The 14,369-nt window shown below is 39.3% G+C and overlaps 1 protein-coding gene across 31 annotated transcripts in view; it reads right to left on the bottom strand.

Moving 5' to 3' along the window:
- Positions 1-14,369, bottom strand: part of LOC136426633 (microtubule-actin cross-linking factor 1-like) — a 172,450-nt gene that overhangs the window by 35,433 nt on the left and 122,648 nt on the right. For all 31 annotated transcript variants that reach the window (XM_066415311.1, XM_066415328.1, XM_066415316.1 and 28 more), the window contains 2 exons: positions 2,894-3,100; positions 199-318 (listed from right to left, as the gene is read on the bottom strand). In XM_066415311.1, the coding sequence (XP_066271408.1) occupies positions 199-318; positions 2,894-3,100 (327 nt within the window). The remainder of the gene's footprint in view (positions 1-198; positions 319-2,893; positions 3,101-14,369) is intronic.

Genomic DNA, 14,369 nt, shown 5'->3' with positions numbered 1-14,369 from the left:
AACTACAGGTTCCTACAGTTTGTTTGAGAGAATTAACACAAAAATAGAACACTTTTACCCTGGTCCACTGTATTTTCACCCCAACCTGAATGATGCCTATTGGCCACTATCGAATGAAAATATCACTGCTACATTTTATTCTTGAATGGAAATTTCACTGCTATAATTTCTTTATCAGCATCTCTCTTCTGGACCTACCTCGTTCTCGGAGATTTGTTCCTTGATCTTGTCAGTCTCCGCGGAGATCGGGGTCGGCATACGCAGCTTGTCTGCAACCTTCTCCAGCTTTTCCAGGGTGTGATCCATCTTCTCATGGAACTGTGTTGTGGGAGGGGGGCAGACTTTAGCAATAGAACAACCAGACAGTGCTTGGTGTATGGAAGTGTGTTTGACGTGTGGGTATGAAGAGATACTGTAAATGTATTTAAGTTCGTGATGATTTAATTTCGCTGTAGAGAGAAAATGGAGTGTGCAGAGTGGTTTCTATTGTTCGCATTGAAGAGATTACTGTGAAAACTGTGAACTTTCAAACCACTGCAAGCTTCAATACATTTACAGTACTCAAACCTGTAACTGCTCCAAAGAACTATTGTGGTTTGACTGGTTGTGGTCCATGAGGTTGACATAGGGGTGGCAGTCTTTCTGTACTATAAACTAAAGAGATTTTGTTTTGTGAGACTATTTTCTACAATCAAATTATATACTGAAGTACTGCAACATCTTCTATGCTTCGTTAACATAGTACCTAAGATGGCAATAAAATGGTTGGAGGACTTTATATAAAAACAAGTCTGAAAGATATGTTTGAATTATTTAGTACTTATATGTATTTATAGTTTTATACTGGAAGGAAGAGGTTATTCACATATGCAAGCACAGAGACATTACACACAGACAGTGAAGTAAAATCCGATGCTGGAGATGTGACGTTGTGATGTTGGAATTATACATCAAAGACTACAGTCTACCTTCCTGGTCTGTTAGCGTAGCGATAGACAGCAAGAAGAGACAGGACAGGAGAGACACAGAGGATTAGTCAGACATAAAACACAATCAAAAAGAGGAGCTCAAAACTAAGTTAAACTCTCTTTTCCCAGTCATCCTCATTAGGAGGTACAAAACGTAGGTAACAAATTTGGCTTCTCAAATGTGCTTAGTTTTGAGCTCCAAAGAGATATACACAATCAAGCGACAGGCAGAATAGAGGAGAAAGACATACATGTAGACAGCAGAGGCGGGAAAACAACAAAGATACAAGAAAAGACAGAGATAGAGACAAGACAGACATATATGAACATGTATTCCAGATATTGAAGGCAAAACTAGTGTCCTATTGAAAACAACTTTACAGTAGTTGGCAAAATAGATGAAAATTAATTTCACTCAAATACTTGCAGAGAAAAAGCAAGTCTACTAAAATGAATTTTTGTGAGGGCCTGAAATATCTAAATAAAAGGGAGCTTATCAATTTCTGAAAGTTGACTTAAGGGAGGAAAAGTGCTGTACTTCCTTCCTTCCTTTTTCTAAGAAATATTTAGGTTCTGCAAATGCCATTTCCTGTCTGATGTTTGGAAAGGGTCACAAATAAGATTAAGGTTCAGCCAAAGATGGCTACATGTTACAGTGTGCCCTAAAATGATTTACCAGGCATGCCATGTAGTTAATTGGTCTCAAGGGAAATGCAGTGGGCAATCCCTTTTCAGAACACAGAGCAGTGTTGGACTGAAAACAAATTCTGTACATGTAACAGTCTTCATAAAGGATGTTTATCAGCCAGTCAGACATAGATGTAAGCCTTCGTGATGAGATTTCGGAGACATAACGTCATTATAACCAGTCTTGACATCCATTCTAACAGTCTATATGATGGGCTCTAACATGCCTCGTTGATGAATATGACAAGATCTAACCATAGAAATGAATGTTATAAATCAATAGAGGACACTTACATGAGAGGTAAAGACCACCAGATCCTTTCTAACATTTCTGCTAATTACGAACATCATTTTGGCAGGAGAATGAAACCCGGAGTGGGCGGCCCCTAGTCCAGAAAAACTCCCGGAAATGGACCTGACTTATCCGCCCAGGGACAGCAGGGAATCTTATTATTTTGGATATATCAAATTTACATTGATTTTTCTGAGAAACAGATTGCAGAAAGGCTTGAGTAGGCAATTCTGCACTGACAGTGTACCACTTAAAGGCCCTCAAAAAACTTCTTCTTGATATAATAGCCTCTTAGTCATGGAGGTACCAAGAGGTTAAAGTGTGAAAGTCAAGGACAAAATCATCTGGTGTTCAAGTGCACCATTCCACTACCTGATCATATGAGTCTACCTAATATTGACTGCTTCCTTCAAGACTGATCCTACATGGAAATACATATGGTCTTGAGCATTGATTTTTGTCAAATATATCAGGAAATTTGAGTGTGTTTATAGGATCATAACCCTATAAGAAAGGTAAACTCAAATTCTATTACCTGGTTTTTGCATCCCTGATGATTTAGACTGCTAGAGTAAAAATTTAAATGTAACCCTAAGATTGTAGTAGTTGGACGTTTCCAGTTCGTAAGGGGGAATTCACCTTGAAGTTCTCCCTTCTGCCTAACTCTGTCACCATCATTAGGGAATTGGGTATCTAATGGCCACTTCAGTGTGTTAAAGTTAAAAATACTTTGAACAGAGAAATGTGACAGAACATTTCTCCTCATACAAATTATTTAAACGGCTTGACTTTTAATTTCAACGTAACCGCAAGGTTGTACAGTAGCATTTGGATGCTTCCAGTTTGCAAGGGGCAAATAAAGCTGCTTCGAAAGTTTGAACAGAGAAATGTGAGAGAACATTCCTCCTCACACATACTGTGCCACACTCCACACACACTGCCTCACCTGTGTGGCCTGAGACAGCGCATCGTCCAGCCAGATGCTCCTCCGCTGTACTGCCTCCTTAACGGCGGAGTACCGCTCGCTGTCGCTGCGTAGTTTGACGTTGACCGTCTCGGAGCCCTCCCCGGGACTCAGCTCGGCCAGCAGTGGACCAGTCTTGTTCAGTTTGTCAATGTGAGGCTTGTGCTCTGCAAGGGCTTCTCTTCTTGCCTGGATACGAAGGTATAAGATATAGCGTCAATCTATGAGATAATGTTATCATATTTCCATTTCTATACAAATACAAATACAAATGTAGCTAAGTCTATAATATATATCACTGTAAATACTGTCTTGATACTCTCATGATGACTTACTTCAGGATCATAGTTAGGTAGATCATATTTTGTGACGAGGTGGGGGGCCGCAGAGAAGAGGGCAATTGTTGAAGTGGCAAAGAAGAGCCAGAAATATCCAATACCAACAATTAAATTGGAAACTTCCATTTGTATGTTCAAAATTCTATACATGGACCCAAATGTTCAAGCCTTATGGTTATGGGCAATGTCAAATTCTATGATAACAAGATTTATCTGATTCAGTTCAATGAACCAAGTTTGATCTACTGTAGCAGATCCCTCTCAAACTTCCTTGTTAGCAACAAGACAGCACCTGTTTTTTGTCACACAGTGTCATATCAGGCAGGAAACACACAGGGCAAGTGGTTTCACCCCCTCCTGAGCAGTTAAAACCCTGAGGACCCTCATGTGTAGACAGAAGACTAGAATAAATCAGCATGAAGAATGGCACCCTGCTGCACTGATGACTAAGAGGAGGGGTCCAGATGTAAATTTACTGGAAAAGGTTTATGACTGATGCAAGCATCATATTTCATCTACAACGCTTTGTGTCGTCATTGACTGATAATGATATATATACAACATTTTTCTCCTGAAGCTCTCCTATATCTACTACTCCATGACAAAAAACACATGTTAGCTTAGCCAGCAGTCTTCCTTTTACCATTTGTGTCAGCCTCCAGAGAGGTCACCCCAATGGCAGCTGAAGTAGCAAGGTCCCTTTCATCCATATATCAAAGTCATTCAAACAGGAACTTGGGTACAACTTGTGCCCTCTGCTACAACTATCTGTCTTAAGAGTCACAGGTGTTCCCACATAGTGTCTAGCTGTATATGGACATTAACTATGCAAAGGAGTAAACAGTTTCACCCGATGATTCAGGGTGGTGCTGTCACCACTCACCGGTATTTGACAGGAACCAAGGAACTGATACTTCCCAACATTAGAGAAGCTTAGCTTTTGCTATTGGAAGACATGTCAGCTAGACTCTCTCCCTAATTCAATAGCGATCCCTCAACGCACACTCACTCACACATGTACATGTCTTAGATACAATGTAGACATGTATCAACTCCCTTGGTAAATTTTTCATTGAATTTCCTGGTTGCTGAATAACATGAAGCAACAGAACAAGAATATAGTGTCAATGTCCTACACATAACAGTGACAGTTACAGGGTAACGAGCAGAACAGCTGCCACAGTGACCCTTGCCAACCACGCCTCTGCCCTGGTTAACTAAATTTATATGACTCCTCCAAGCTAGGACACTTTAGACACCAACATTTGCCACAGGAATGATCTACTGTTACAGAACTCTACTGTGAAAGATCTAGAAAATGACTATTAAAGAAAATAACTTGCTAGACTCTTATCACTGGTATCCACCTTAAGAATCTGAACAGTATGATTTTCAAATGAAGGATTTTCAAATACAATATATATGTAATTAAACACATGCATGTACAATATATATGTATATGTAATTAAACACATGCATGTACAAAGTATAGATTATTCACATGCACATTAAACATTTTTTGAGATGCCTAGAAATAAAAGGAAACTATTTGTATAGACAATACCATACAATACATATATTAGTTATACCATCATGAATATCCAAAATGAAATCTAAAATTGTAATTTTATTACTTCTAATGATAATATACATTAAACTTTAAATTAGTACAAATGTCACCCAATCCATTTATTTGATTGGTACTAGCACTTATTATTATTATTAGCCATGCTTTGGGTAACAAAGGCAGCCAAGAAGGCGGTACAATTAACATGTCTGACAAAGTACCAGAAAATGGTATATCTGGTTCTACTGCATGGGTTACTTTAGGTAACATATCTCACAGCTATGCAAAGTTCAGTAACATGTTGTAGTTTTAGAGATCTTACACCTTTGCAATATTCTTAGTTTTACAGAATTGCAAGAAAAAAGTATAATGCAAAACTAATGTACAATGTATGATTATTATGCTCAGGGTGGTTGATTATAAATCAGATCAGTTTATACCGGACAGCATCTAATCTAACTTAAAAGCCTCATTCTGAATTTGCAATAAAACAGAGCCATCTAAACTATGTCTGAAAAGGATTTCCACATGTTGTTAATTAGTCTTTGCCCAACACTTGAAAAGGATTATGGTGATCAATCAACCCATGGCAGAGAGTAAACAGGCATAAAGGACATAGAAAGGTCACGCTTCATCTTCTATATTTTATATTTGTTGTAATAAAACTACAAAGTTACGCCTCAGTGGACTGCTTTCCTGAAAACAAAATATTTAAAAAGAAAGAAATTTAAAACTCTGATAGAGATAGGCATCATTCTACATTATGTAATACTGTAAATAGTTGGTAAAATGTTTGAGATGTAATAATATATCCCTCTCTTAGAACGGTATCAATGATGTAAGATTTTCAGATCTGGGTGATCTTTTAAGAAGCGTGTCATTTTTCAGGGCAGTGGTGTACTAGTATCTCCCTGTGTAACATTATAATTCATCTAGGATGTCCCCTAAATGACTCTTGCCTTGTATTGGTATTAATTACAGTCTGGGATACCAGAGATAATTCCCACATATCCCAGAGGCAGGGACAATGTATCATTGTGATCAAAATCTAGAAGAGGACTTTGATCAGATCATGCCACAGAAATCATCTAAATTTAGTTTAGACTTAATTGCTATGCTTGGTCACAGAAATACAAATATTGAATACAAATGCAATCGATTCCCAGTTTGCCAAAAGATTTAGATATGTTTTGAGAACTTCTAATTTCCAATCATATAGTAAGAAAACAGGTGAAAAAACAAAACCCCTAAAACATGGAGCAGATGGAACTATCTAGTCTCCCCATCTGTACATTATGAGTCATCAAGGACACTTTATTTTCCATCTTCAGCAGAAGTCCTGCCACGCTGAAGGTTAAAGTTCAAAGTTCGCTGCCCCAGTGACCCAGGTGACATATTGTCACATTCTACATGCCTAATGTCTTGGAAACTGCCAACAAAGTAAGAAACTGGCGCCCTCCCCCACAATCATATTGCAAACATAATTCCAATACAACTCATTATAAAAATGCCTAGAATCAGCCAGCTATATTCTATAGCAGATATTGTTGATAACTCGTAATAAGAATGCAAGCCAGGTGTTTCGGGGAGGATGGGAGACAAGGAAAAGTAAAAAAAGTAAGTTAGGAACTTATTTGGATGTCAATGGCTTGTGTGTCAGATGTTTTCTCAAAACATAATAATCACAACTTCCCTCCTCATTAAAAATTCTTTAGGGAATTTCATTATGAAGTTGTAAAACAAAAAGACATTCCAGAACTTTCTGGAATACTTCACCTATTGTATCACTGTCACATTATCATGCATAATGCAAAAAATATGTGGGGAGTATGTTTGTTACCACCTGTGTTGCATAAATGATAAAAGCCAAGAAATACAGTTCAAGCAATCTTTTAGAATTTGATACATTTAAGTTAAGGCAATTTTTCAAAGGGAATGGGAATGACGGAGACACTGGTAAGAAGAAAAGGATGCAGTGAAAAGAAGTGGAAGATGGGAACCAACAAACGCCAATGACCTCAAAAGTCAAAGATGAAAATTGTCAGCAAAAGACTTTTCATAACAACATTACCTTCAAGTTGGACAAATATAGACATGTTTTCAAAACATATCAGGATTGGCAAACAACACATGAATATTTGAGTATAGTGTGGTGCCTTGAAACGGTTTCAAATTCTTGCACACATATGCAGTTTTCATCCTCATTGGGGTACATTGACAGTCTGATATCTAGCCTGTACAAAATCCTAAGAATAGTATCTTGTTGGTTGGAATCCTGGCCTGTTCAATATCAGAATGTTGTAGTATACTTACATATAATTTTGTCCTTGGGACAGTGCCAAACTAACATTGCTCCGTCACTGTCATCCAATGTCTAAACCTTCCAGTTGGAACTTTGACAAAGATGACTGTTTTTCTGGGCTCAAAATTCAAAAATAATGTAAAAACAACAGGACAACCAAGAGCCTCTGACTAACAGGCAACAAACATGTCCTGGCTGAAGATTTTTTAAACCTACTCGACAAACTGTAACATGAAAATGTCTTTCGCTGACATAAATACATTGTATAGACATCACAGTAACTTTACAAAGACAGTGTTTTTGAGAGAGGGTCTTTGCAGACATGGCTGACAGATTCTCACACATCTGTGCTTACAGACAACAAGTCATTGCTTGCTAACGACATGTAACCCGTCCTCACTTGCCATGCACCAAAACACATGTATGACAGTTTCCATCCCCAACATTGCCAGAATACTTTGTAATCGCTGACAGAACGCACCATGGCTGGCAATGCTGTCACCAAGGACTAGGGTCAGCCCATATATAGCAGATGATCTCAGAGGTTAGGAAAACGGACCAGACAACAGGAAAAGGCTGCATCACGTTTGAAAACTGTTTCCCTTGCTAAGCGATGCTAAGTGGATTTCAGCGCTAAAATGTCACTTAGCAGGCACACAGAAGATGGCAAATCAAACATTCATCCACCCTGGTTCATAATAACATAGCATGGTAGCCTTGAACACATCTGGGTCTACATAACGTAAAGCTTTTATCTTTATCAATAATATTTTAATCTTTCTAAAGCTGATTACATGTGTAACTGTAACAGTTAAACATGACAGGGGCATGTAATTATACTTAAATGTGAAGTGAAAAAAAAAAATTAATATATCAATCAGAAAAGGTCTGCATTTGTGCACTACACCAGCACAAATATTCATGCCTTCACCCCCTGATGTCAACACCCAAACAATTTTGTACAGTCATACACATGCAGACTTGACCTTGAAATATTCCCAGAGCAAAACCAAAACAAAACCAATGAAGGATAAAGCTAATAATGATTGGTGATCTAATGGAAATGCAACAATGAAGTACATGAAGCACATAATATGGCTGGACAGCTTGTGAGGTCTTGATTTTGACCTTGACAAAATCAACCTTGTGATGGAAATGAAGGATGGTATTTTCATTATCGTTGAAACATTATGCAGAAAACAGTGCAGGCATGATGGAATGAAATACCATATTCCTCACATGCACCGGTGTGAAATAACATCCCATGAACTCAGAACATGGATCACTGGGACAGTTAATGAAGCATGGACAAATATTCTCAGCACTCACAAGCATAGAGGGGTGGGGGGTGGTCACAAAAATTAATCAGATCAGAGCAAGCAGAACACAGATAAATCTAAGGGAGGAGCATATTCCACAGCCCTCTTTGTTTTAATTTGATATTCTAAAATGCACCGTATGATATTGACTGTCTGGCCCAAACTATCAAAACTTAACATTTGAAATAACTTTGTAGTATGGGATGAAAGCTGAATACAATAAGTAATACAGAATTATGCAGAAACTGATAAGGAAATTGATGCAAAAAAGCCTACGTCTTTGGTGATCTCCTTGTCTATTTGCCTTGCCAGCTCGTGGTCGCGGAAGTTCTTATACAGCTCTGCTTTCTTCAAGTCTTCGTCTTCCAATTTTGTGATCACACTTCCAACTGTCGACTCCCATGCTCGAGTGGGACTCGTTGGATTGCTACTGTTGCTTAGCGAATGTTCGCGGTGCAGGTGATCATGATCGTTTCTCATTCCGGCAGGTTGTATTCCGTCATTGTATTTGTCTGGAATGACTGGCCCATTTTCCTTAATGAGCTGGTGGGGCTCACAACCGTTAAAACCAGAACCATTGTCAAGCCCATTTGACATAGTCTCAGCGCTTGCTACTTTCTTTGCCTTTTCCTTATCGCCATCAAGCAAAAATGCAACATTGATTTCCTTAGCCGCTAGATCATTAGGACCATCTTTTGAATATCTTTTGATTTTATGCGGTGCTTTGCAATCTTCAGGAAGATCTTTAGATGTAGAGTCGTGCCTTATGTCCTGAGCCTTGACACCTGCATCACCATTTGGTTTGCTGACATGGTCAGAACTCAGCTTTGATTCCATGCCCATTGTTTCTGGAACACCTGTGACACATGGTTGTTCCTTTGTTGTTGCCCTATTGCCATTACGTTTTGCTGCATCAGGATCTTCAGGCTTTAAACTCTTATCAGTTATTTCTTCCTTTATGGGAGAAAGCTTGTCCTTTGGCTCAGCAAAATAAACTGGAACTTTTGGGTCTAATTGTAAGTCACCTGCACCTGAAGCTGTCAGTTGTTGTTTTGGTGTAACTGAATTGTCACTGTCCTTTGAAATAGCAATGTCTTGTGATTCTGTCTTCTTTGCAGTTATTTCATCGCTCAAGGGAGTTAAATTCGCCTTTGACTCCGGAAGTACAGTCCTGGCTTTAGGTTCTTGTGATTCTGCAGTTTTCTGAGGCACGCTTGTTTTCACAGCTGGAACATCTTCCTTTTGCACAGGGGTATCTTTTGTAGGTGCCTTGGTTTCCTTCTGTTTTTCCTGTGCCAAGAAAACGTCAATGCTCTCTAAATCTGCCACTGTTTCTGACGCACTGTCTCTCTGTTTTGAAGGTTTCCCCACTTTTGTACCATCCTCTGCAGCAGTCCTGTCATCTTTATTAGATTTCCTCTCAGACTCCTTTATCGATTGTGGAGAAGCCTTTGACCCATGTCTACCAGGAGTTGACTTAGTATCCTCTTTCTGCCTTGAGGAAAGGTCTGCTCCTTCATCTGGAACTTCCTCCTTCCTCTCTACCCTCTCCTGGGGAGTTGTGTCCCTTGATTTCACATCCTTGGAAGGAATAGAGTTAGATTTGTCAGATTTCTTCTTCAGGTCTGATGGTTTTGAGGTCTGGGTCCCAGGAGAGGCTTTGTCCCCTGTTATCTTCTCATCTTGGTCTTCCTTATCATCAACATGTGGTGAAGATGATGTGGTTTTCTTTGCCTTGGAGGAAGGGCTTTTAGATTTCTTTTTAGTTGGTGATTTTGGCACATCTTTACTTCCTTTTCTCTTGGACTCTTTCTCTTTCTTTATAAGATCATCGAGAAGGCTACTTTCCACAATCTGGTGATCAAGGACAGGACCTTTGTATTTCTCAGGCTTTGAGTCGGTGTCTTTCTTCTTGTCTACAACAACGTCTTCCTCTCGAGAGTTTCTGGACGATGGCAGGGAGGAAATCTCGCCTGTCCATTTGCCAACATCACCATTACTAGTCACAGGAGATGGAGAACTGGGCTTGTTCGAGCTTTTCTTACCTTTTGGTGACGGTACAGACTCACCCAGGAGTCTTTCCTTGTCCCCTGGACTTATGTTTGGTCGCAGCGACCGCTGTGGAGGATCAAACGTGTTCCGCAAGCCTTTCTTTCCCTTCTGGCCTGGCGGCCTGTCCCCGAATCCTCTCTGCACAACCCCGTCACAACTCTCGCTCACGATCAACATGTGCTTGATACTCGGCGACTCCACTGCGTTGAGTTCCGGATCTCCCGCCGGTTCGTACGGTGGGTCGTCGTCATCGTCGTCCTGTCCCTTCTTCTTCTTCTTCCTCATGCAGCTCAATTTCTTCCCCATGCTGCAGTTAAGCTCACCCCTAACCGGCTGAAGTCCACTGCGAGCTGAGCCGGCAGCAGCAGCAGTATGTACTGTATGTGTGACTGGCTGAACTGTGACACTGTTGCCAAATCCACAGGAAGGCCTGCTTCCCTTCTGGAGCTTGTGTTCCCCAGAGTACTTACAGATTCAGTCACACTTGATCTGATCTACAGATAGGTCTCCACTCAATATGTCCTGAATAGAACACAGATTATCATGATAAACAGGCATGCAAGGAGGGGAAAGTCTGAATGGTGAGGCACACCAGCAGTAACGTCCCTGTCCCTTTGCCTGTCAGCCATGTATGGTATGGGGCTGAGGTAATTAGAGATGGGCAGGCCCACTCAAGCAGGAGGGAGGGGCAGGCCAACACACATGCCAGAAAACCATCCAACCAAGGAGAGGGTATTTTCCTGGGCTATTATCAGGTTATTGTCTGGTAGACATGGTTGTAATTAGTATAATTAACTTGGAAACTAAAATTACCTGTTTAGGTTCATGTAATCTGGGAGACTTTGGTTTGATACCCTTTTACCAAGAAGGAATGGACTGGTCTATAAGCTGCCCTTAAATATCAATCATCTTATTACAAAGGCTATATTGTACATGAGTCATACGATGATTAAACATCCCACAGAATCTGACAAAACCAGAAAGCTCTAACCCAAACATAGCTCAAAACCCTAGTTATTCTTTGTACAGAAATAAACTTAGTTTACATTTACAACAAGAGGATTACAGGGTGATAAAAACCTATCATTTGTTATCAATGCAACAATGGGAGATTTCTCTTTCTTTGTCTGGTGACATTTCCATATTGTGCACTAATTGGAAATGAAACGCTTATTTTGTCAGCTGGTCTATCTAACCACAGTTACGCCATGGCTCACTGCACCTGCCACCTTCGCCGCTCCCCTGACACTGTTTACAATTGGTATGGTCCCGACTGGGTCCTTTTAGCCATGGCCTAAGGCAGTATAAACTTTAAAAGGACTTCTGGTCATGGGATAGACTTTGCCATGCTCTCTGATGTCAACTTGTACAAGCTGTGTTTATTTTTGGATGAGGTCACAATGTTTGCAGACTTGCGATACATTTGTTTGCAATAGCAAAGTCTAGAGTAAAGGAGAACAAAACATGGTTTACGAAACAGCTCATGGCTAAACGTGTCCGATTGTGGGTGGAACAGACAAAGGGAGACGGCGTGGCAGCCTGAGGGGGAAGTCTAACCGCTTTAGTATTCAGGACAGTCTGCACATCAGGGTGTAATGTGATTCTGTAACATTAGAGGGCCTCGCTGACATCACCAACACTGGCTAAGGTCCAAATCTCAGACTTCATGAGATAACAGGTAGCTCAAATTTCATTTGGAAGACTTGACACTGCTCTGCAAATGTGTCTCTTCAACATAATACTTCCTGCTCGGAATGCAACAGTGACAGGATGCAATATCGTCTGTTTTTCTTGAATCTAAACACACTAAATTAACTATGCTTTTCTGTGGGACCCTTCCAAAGCAGATGCACATGTTGCAACAAGATATGGCAGAAAATCTACTATGTACAAAAATACCCTCGAACAAAGTTTTCATTTCATGATATATGAACTTCATGATAATCATTTATACTTTTGCAATAAAAACATGGAATTTACCATTAGGGATCATAAACAGTTTTAAGAATTTCAAAACAATCAAACAGACGGGGTAAGCTTTTTAGGAAGAAAAAAAACACAGAAAAAAGCCATACTCAACTGAAAAACAATATCCCTCATATTTTCTATTGCTGTTTTGGACATTAGACTTGGTGTATTTAGGAACAATGTTACAAACCATCAATCATCTAATAATAAGCTTCAAATTTGACCTATATTATCAGCAAGGGACATCCTTATTTCGTTAGGGTACAATTTGCTCAAATCAGGATGGATGATTTCGACTTGATTGTTTTATAAGAGCTCGAGGGAAAACTGATTTCACCATGGGCAGGAAGAACCACTTCTGAAGACAAACAATCTCCAGTGTTAATGTTATATTCAAATGCCATTTGAACATAACAAAATCATTTTTCATGCAAAAATAATATTTGCACTGCCAATTTTACTGAAAATAGATTCTGCTTTGCAATGTTGTTGGAAGATAGACAAATGCAAATATCACATTATGTGGATATTCACCTTTCAAAAGATACATAAAATCCTCATTAAAAACTTCAGAATCCCTGCTGAACACATAAATCAATCTTAAAAAGCCCAGACTGACAGGCTTCTATTGTCACATTTGTGCTCACATCCTTATCACATAGAACAGACAGAGCTGATCGAATTGTGATGATGAACCCATGCTGCATTGTTACCTCCTGTACGGCTTCACACACAAAGGAACTATCAACTACCCTGTGGTGCAACTTTGAATTGCTATAATCATTTTTTGTATCACCTGCAGTACTACCACATATGGGGATCACATCAGCTTATCATGATGACCTAATTGTAAGGTATATTTTGAAAAAAGGGAACAAAAAAGAACCACTGAAAAACACAAAAGACTGCACAAAAAAAAACCATACAACTGAAACAAGCTGAAGCCATACAACTGCTTGGAGATAATAGATATGTCTGCAGCACAAACAATTTCATATCTGTTACTTTCCCTGCTGTGCACAAGGTCTTATAGTTGATTGAAAAAACAAAGAAATTTCTCCAGATATCTGCTTTACAGATGACAACTGCACAGCAGTACAAGAGCCCATGCCAGTCCATCTCAGGTTTTAACTCAGGAGTAAATCTTCTGAATAGCTCTTCTTTCGAATTCTGGTCATGTCCTGTGTAACATTAGGAACTACTCTAGCACCACTTACAAGATAATACCAGACCCTGTACTAATACAATTTTCTTGAAAGCAACACTGAAATAACAAGGCCAAGTAAATCCTTTTATTGAATTCCCCACCATCTGTCATGAAAAAAATCTGAGCAAGAATGGAAAATGAAGAATTATCAAAAAAGAGTCATGAATTTCTATGAAGCCAATACTAATGAAGTTGCCTAAAATATAAATCGTAAATGTACCCATATATTTCCTTCGTCACTGAACAGAGCAACAAACGCAGGGGGGACCACAAGATGTTAAACAAGAGCTTTTAAAAAAAGCTGGCGTTTCGGCTACGTTTATGAGTGTGAATTGTCTTTTCCCTTTACTTGAAGTAAAATCTGCCAGAGGAAGTCACTCAAGGGCTGTTCAGTCTATAAGAAAAATTGTCATTTTGGGAAATGAGTACTGTTTTAATAGAGAAAGGCAGATTGGGGAAAGCAATTTTGAAGTTACGTCACTTAACTTAAGTGCTTTTGAAAAAGCTGGTCTTGGCCTACATGTACAACTTGTACTTATTTGTAAAATGTACAATAGGCTCATTATAAAAGCTATCAATGTAATTATGTACATGGCACGCAATAAAACATAAAATTTGAAAAAGCACCATTGAATCATCAGCACTATGGTAATTAAGTGAAATAGAAGTTCATAACAGCTAAGGTTCTATCTAAAATGACTACCA

This window comes from Branchiostoma lanceolatum, chromosome 2 (genome assembly GCF_035083965.1).
Source record: "Branchiostoma lanceolatum isolate klBraLanc5 chromosome 2, klBraLanc5.hap2, whole genome shotgun sequence".
Taxonomy (NCBI): Eukaryota; Metazoa; Chordata; class Leptocardii; order Amphioxiformes; family Branchiostomatidae; genus Branchiostoma; species Branchiostoma lanceolatum.
Note: the sequence above shows the minus strand (reverse complement) of the source record. Positions and strands in the feature narration are given on the sequence as shown.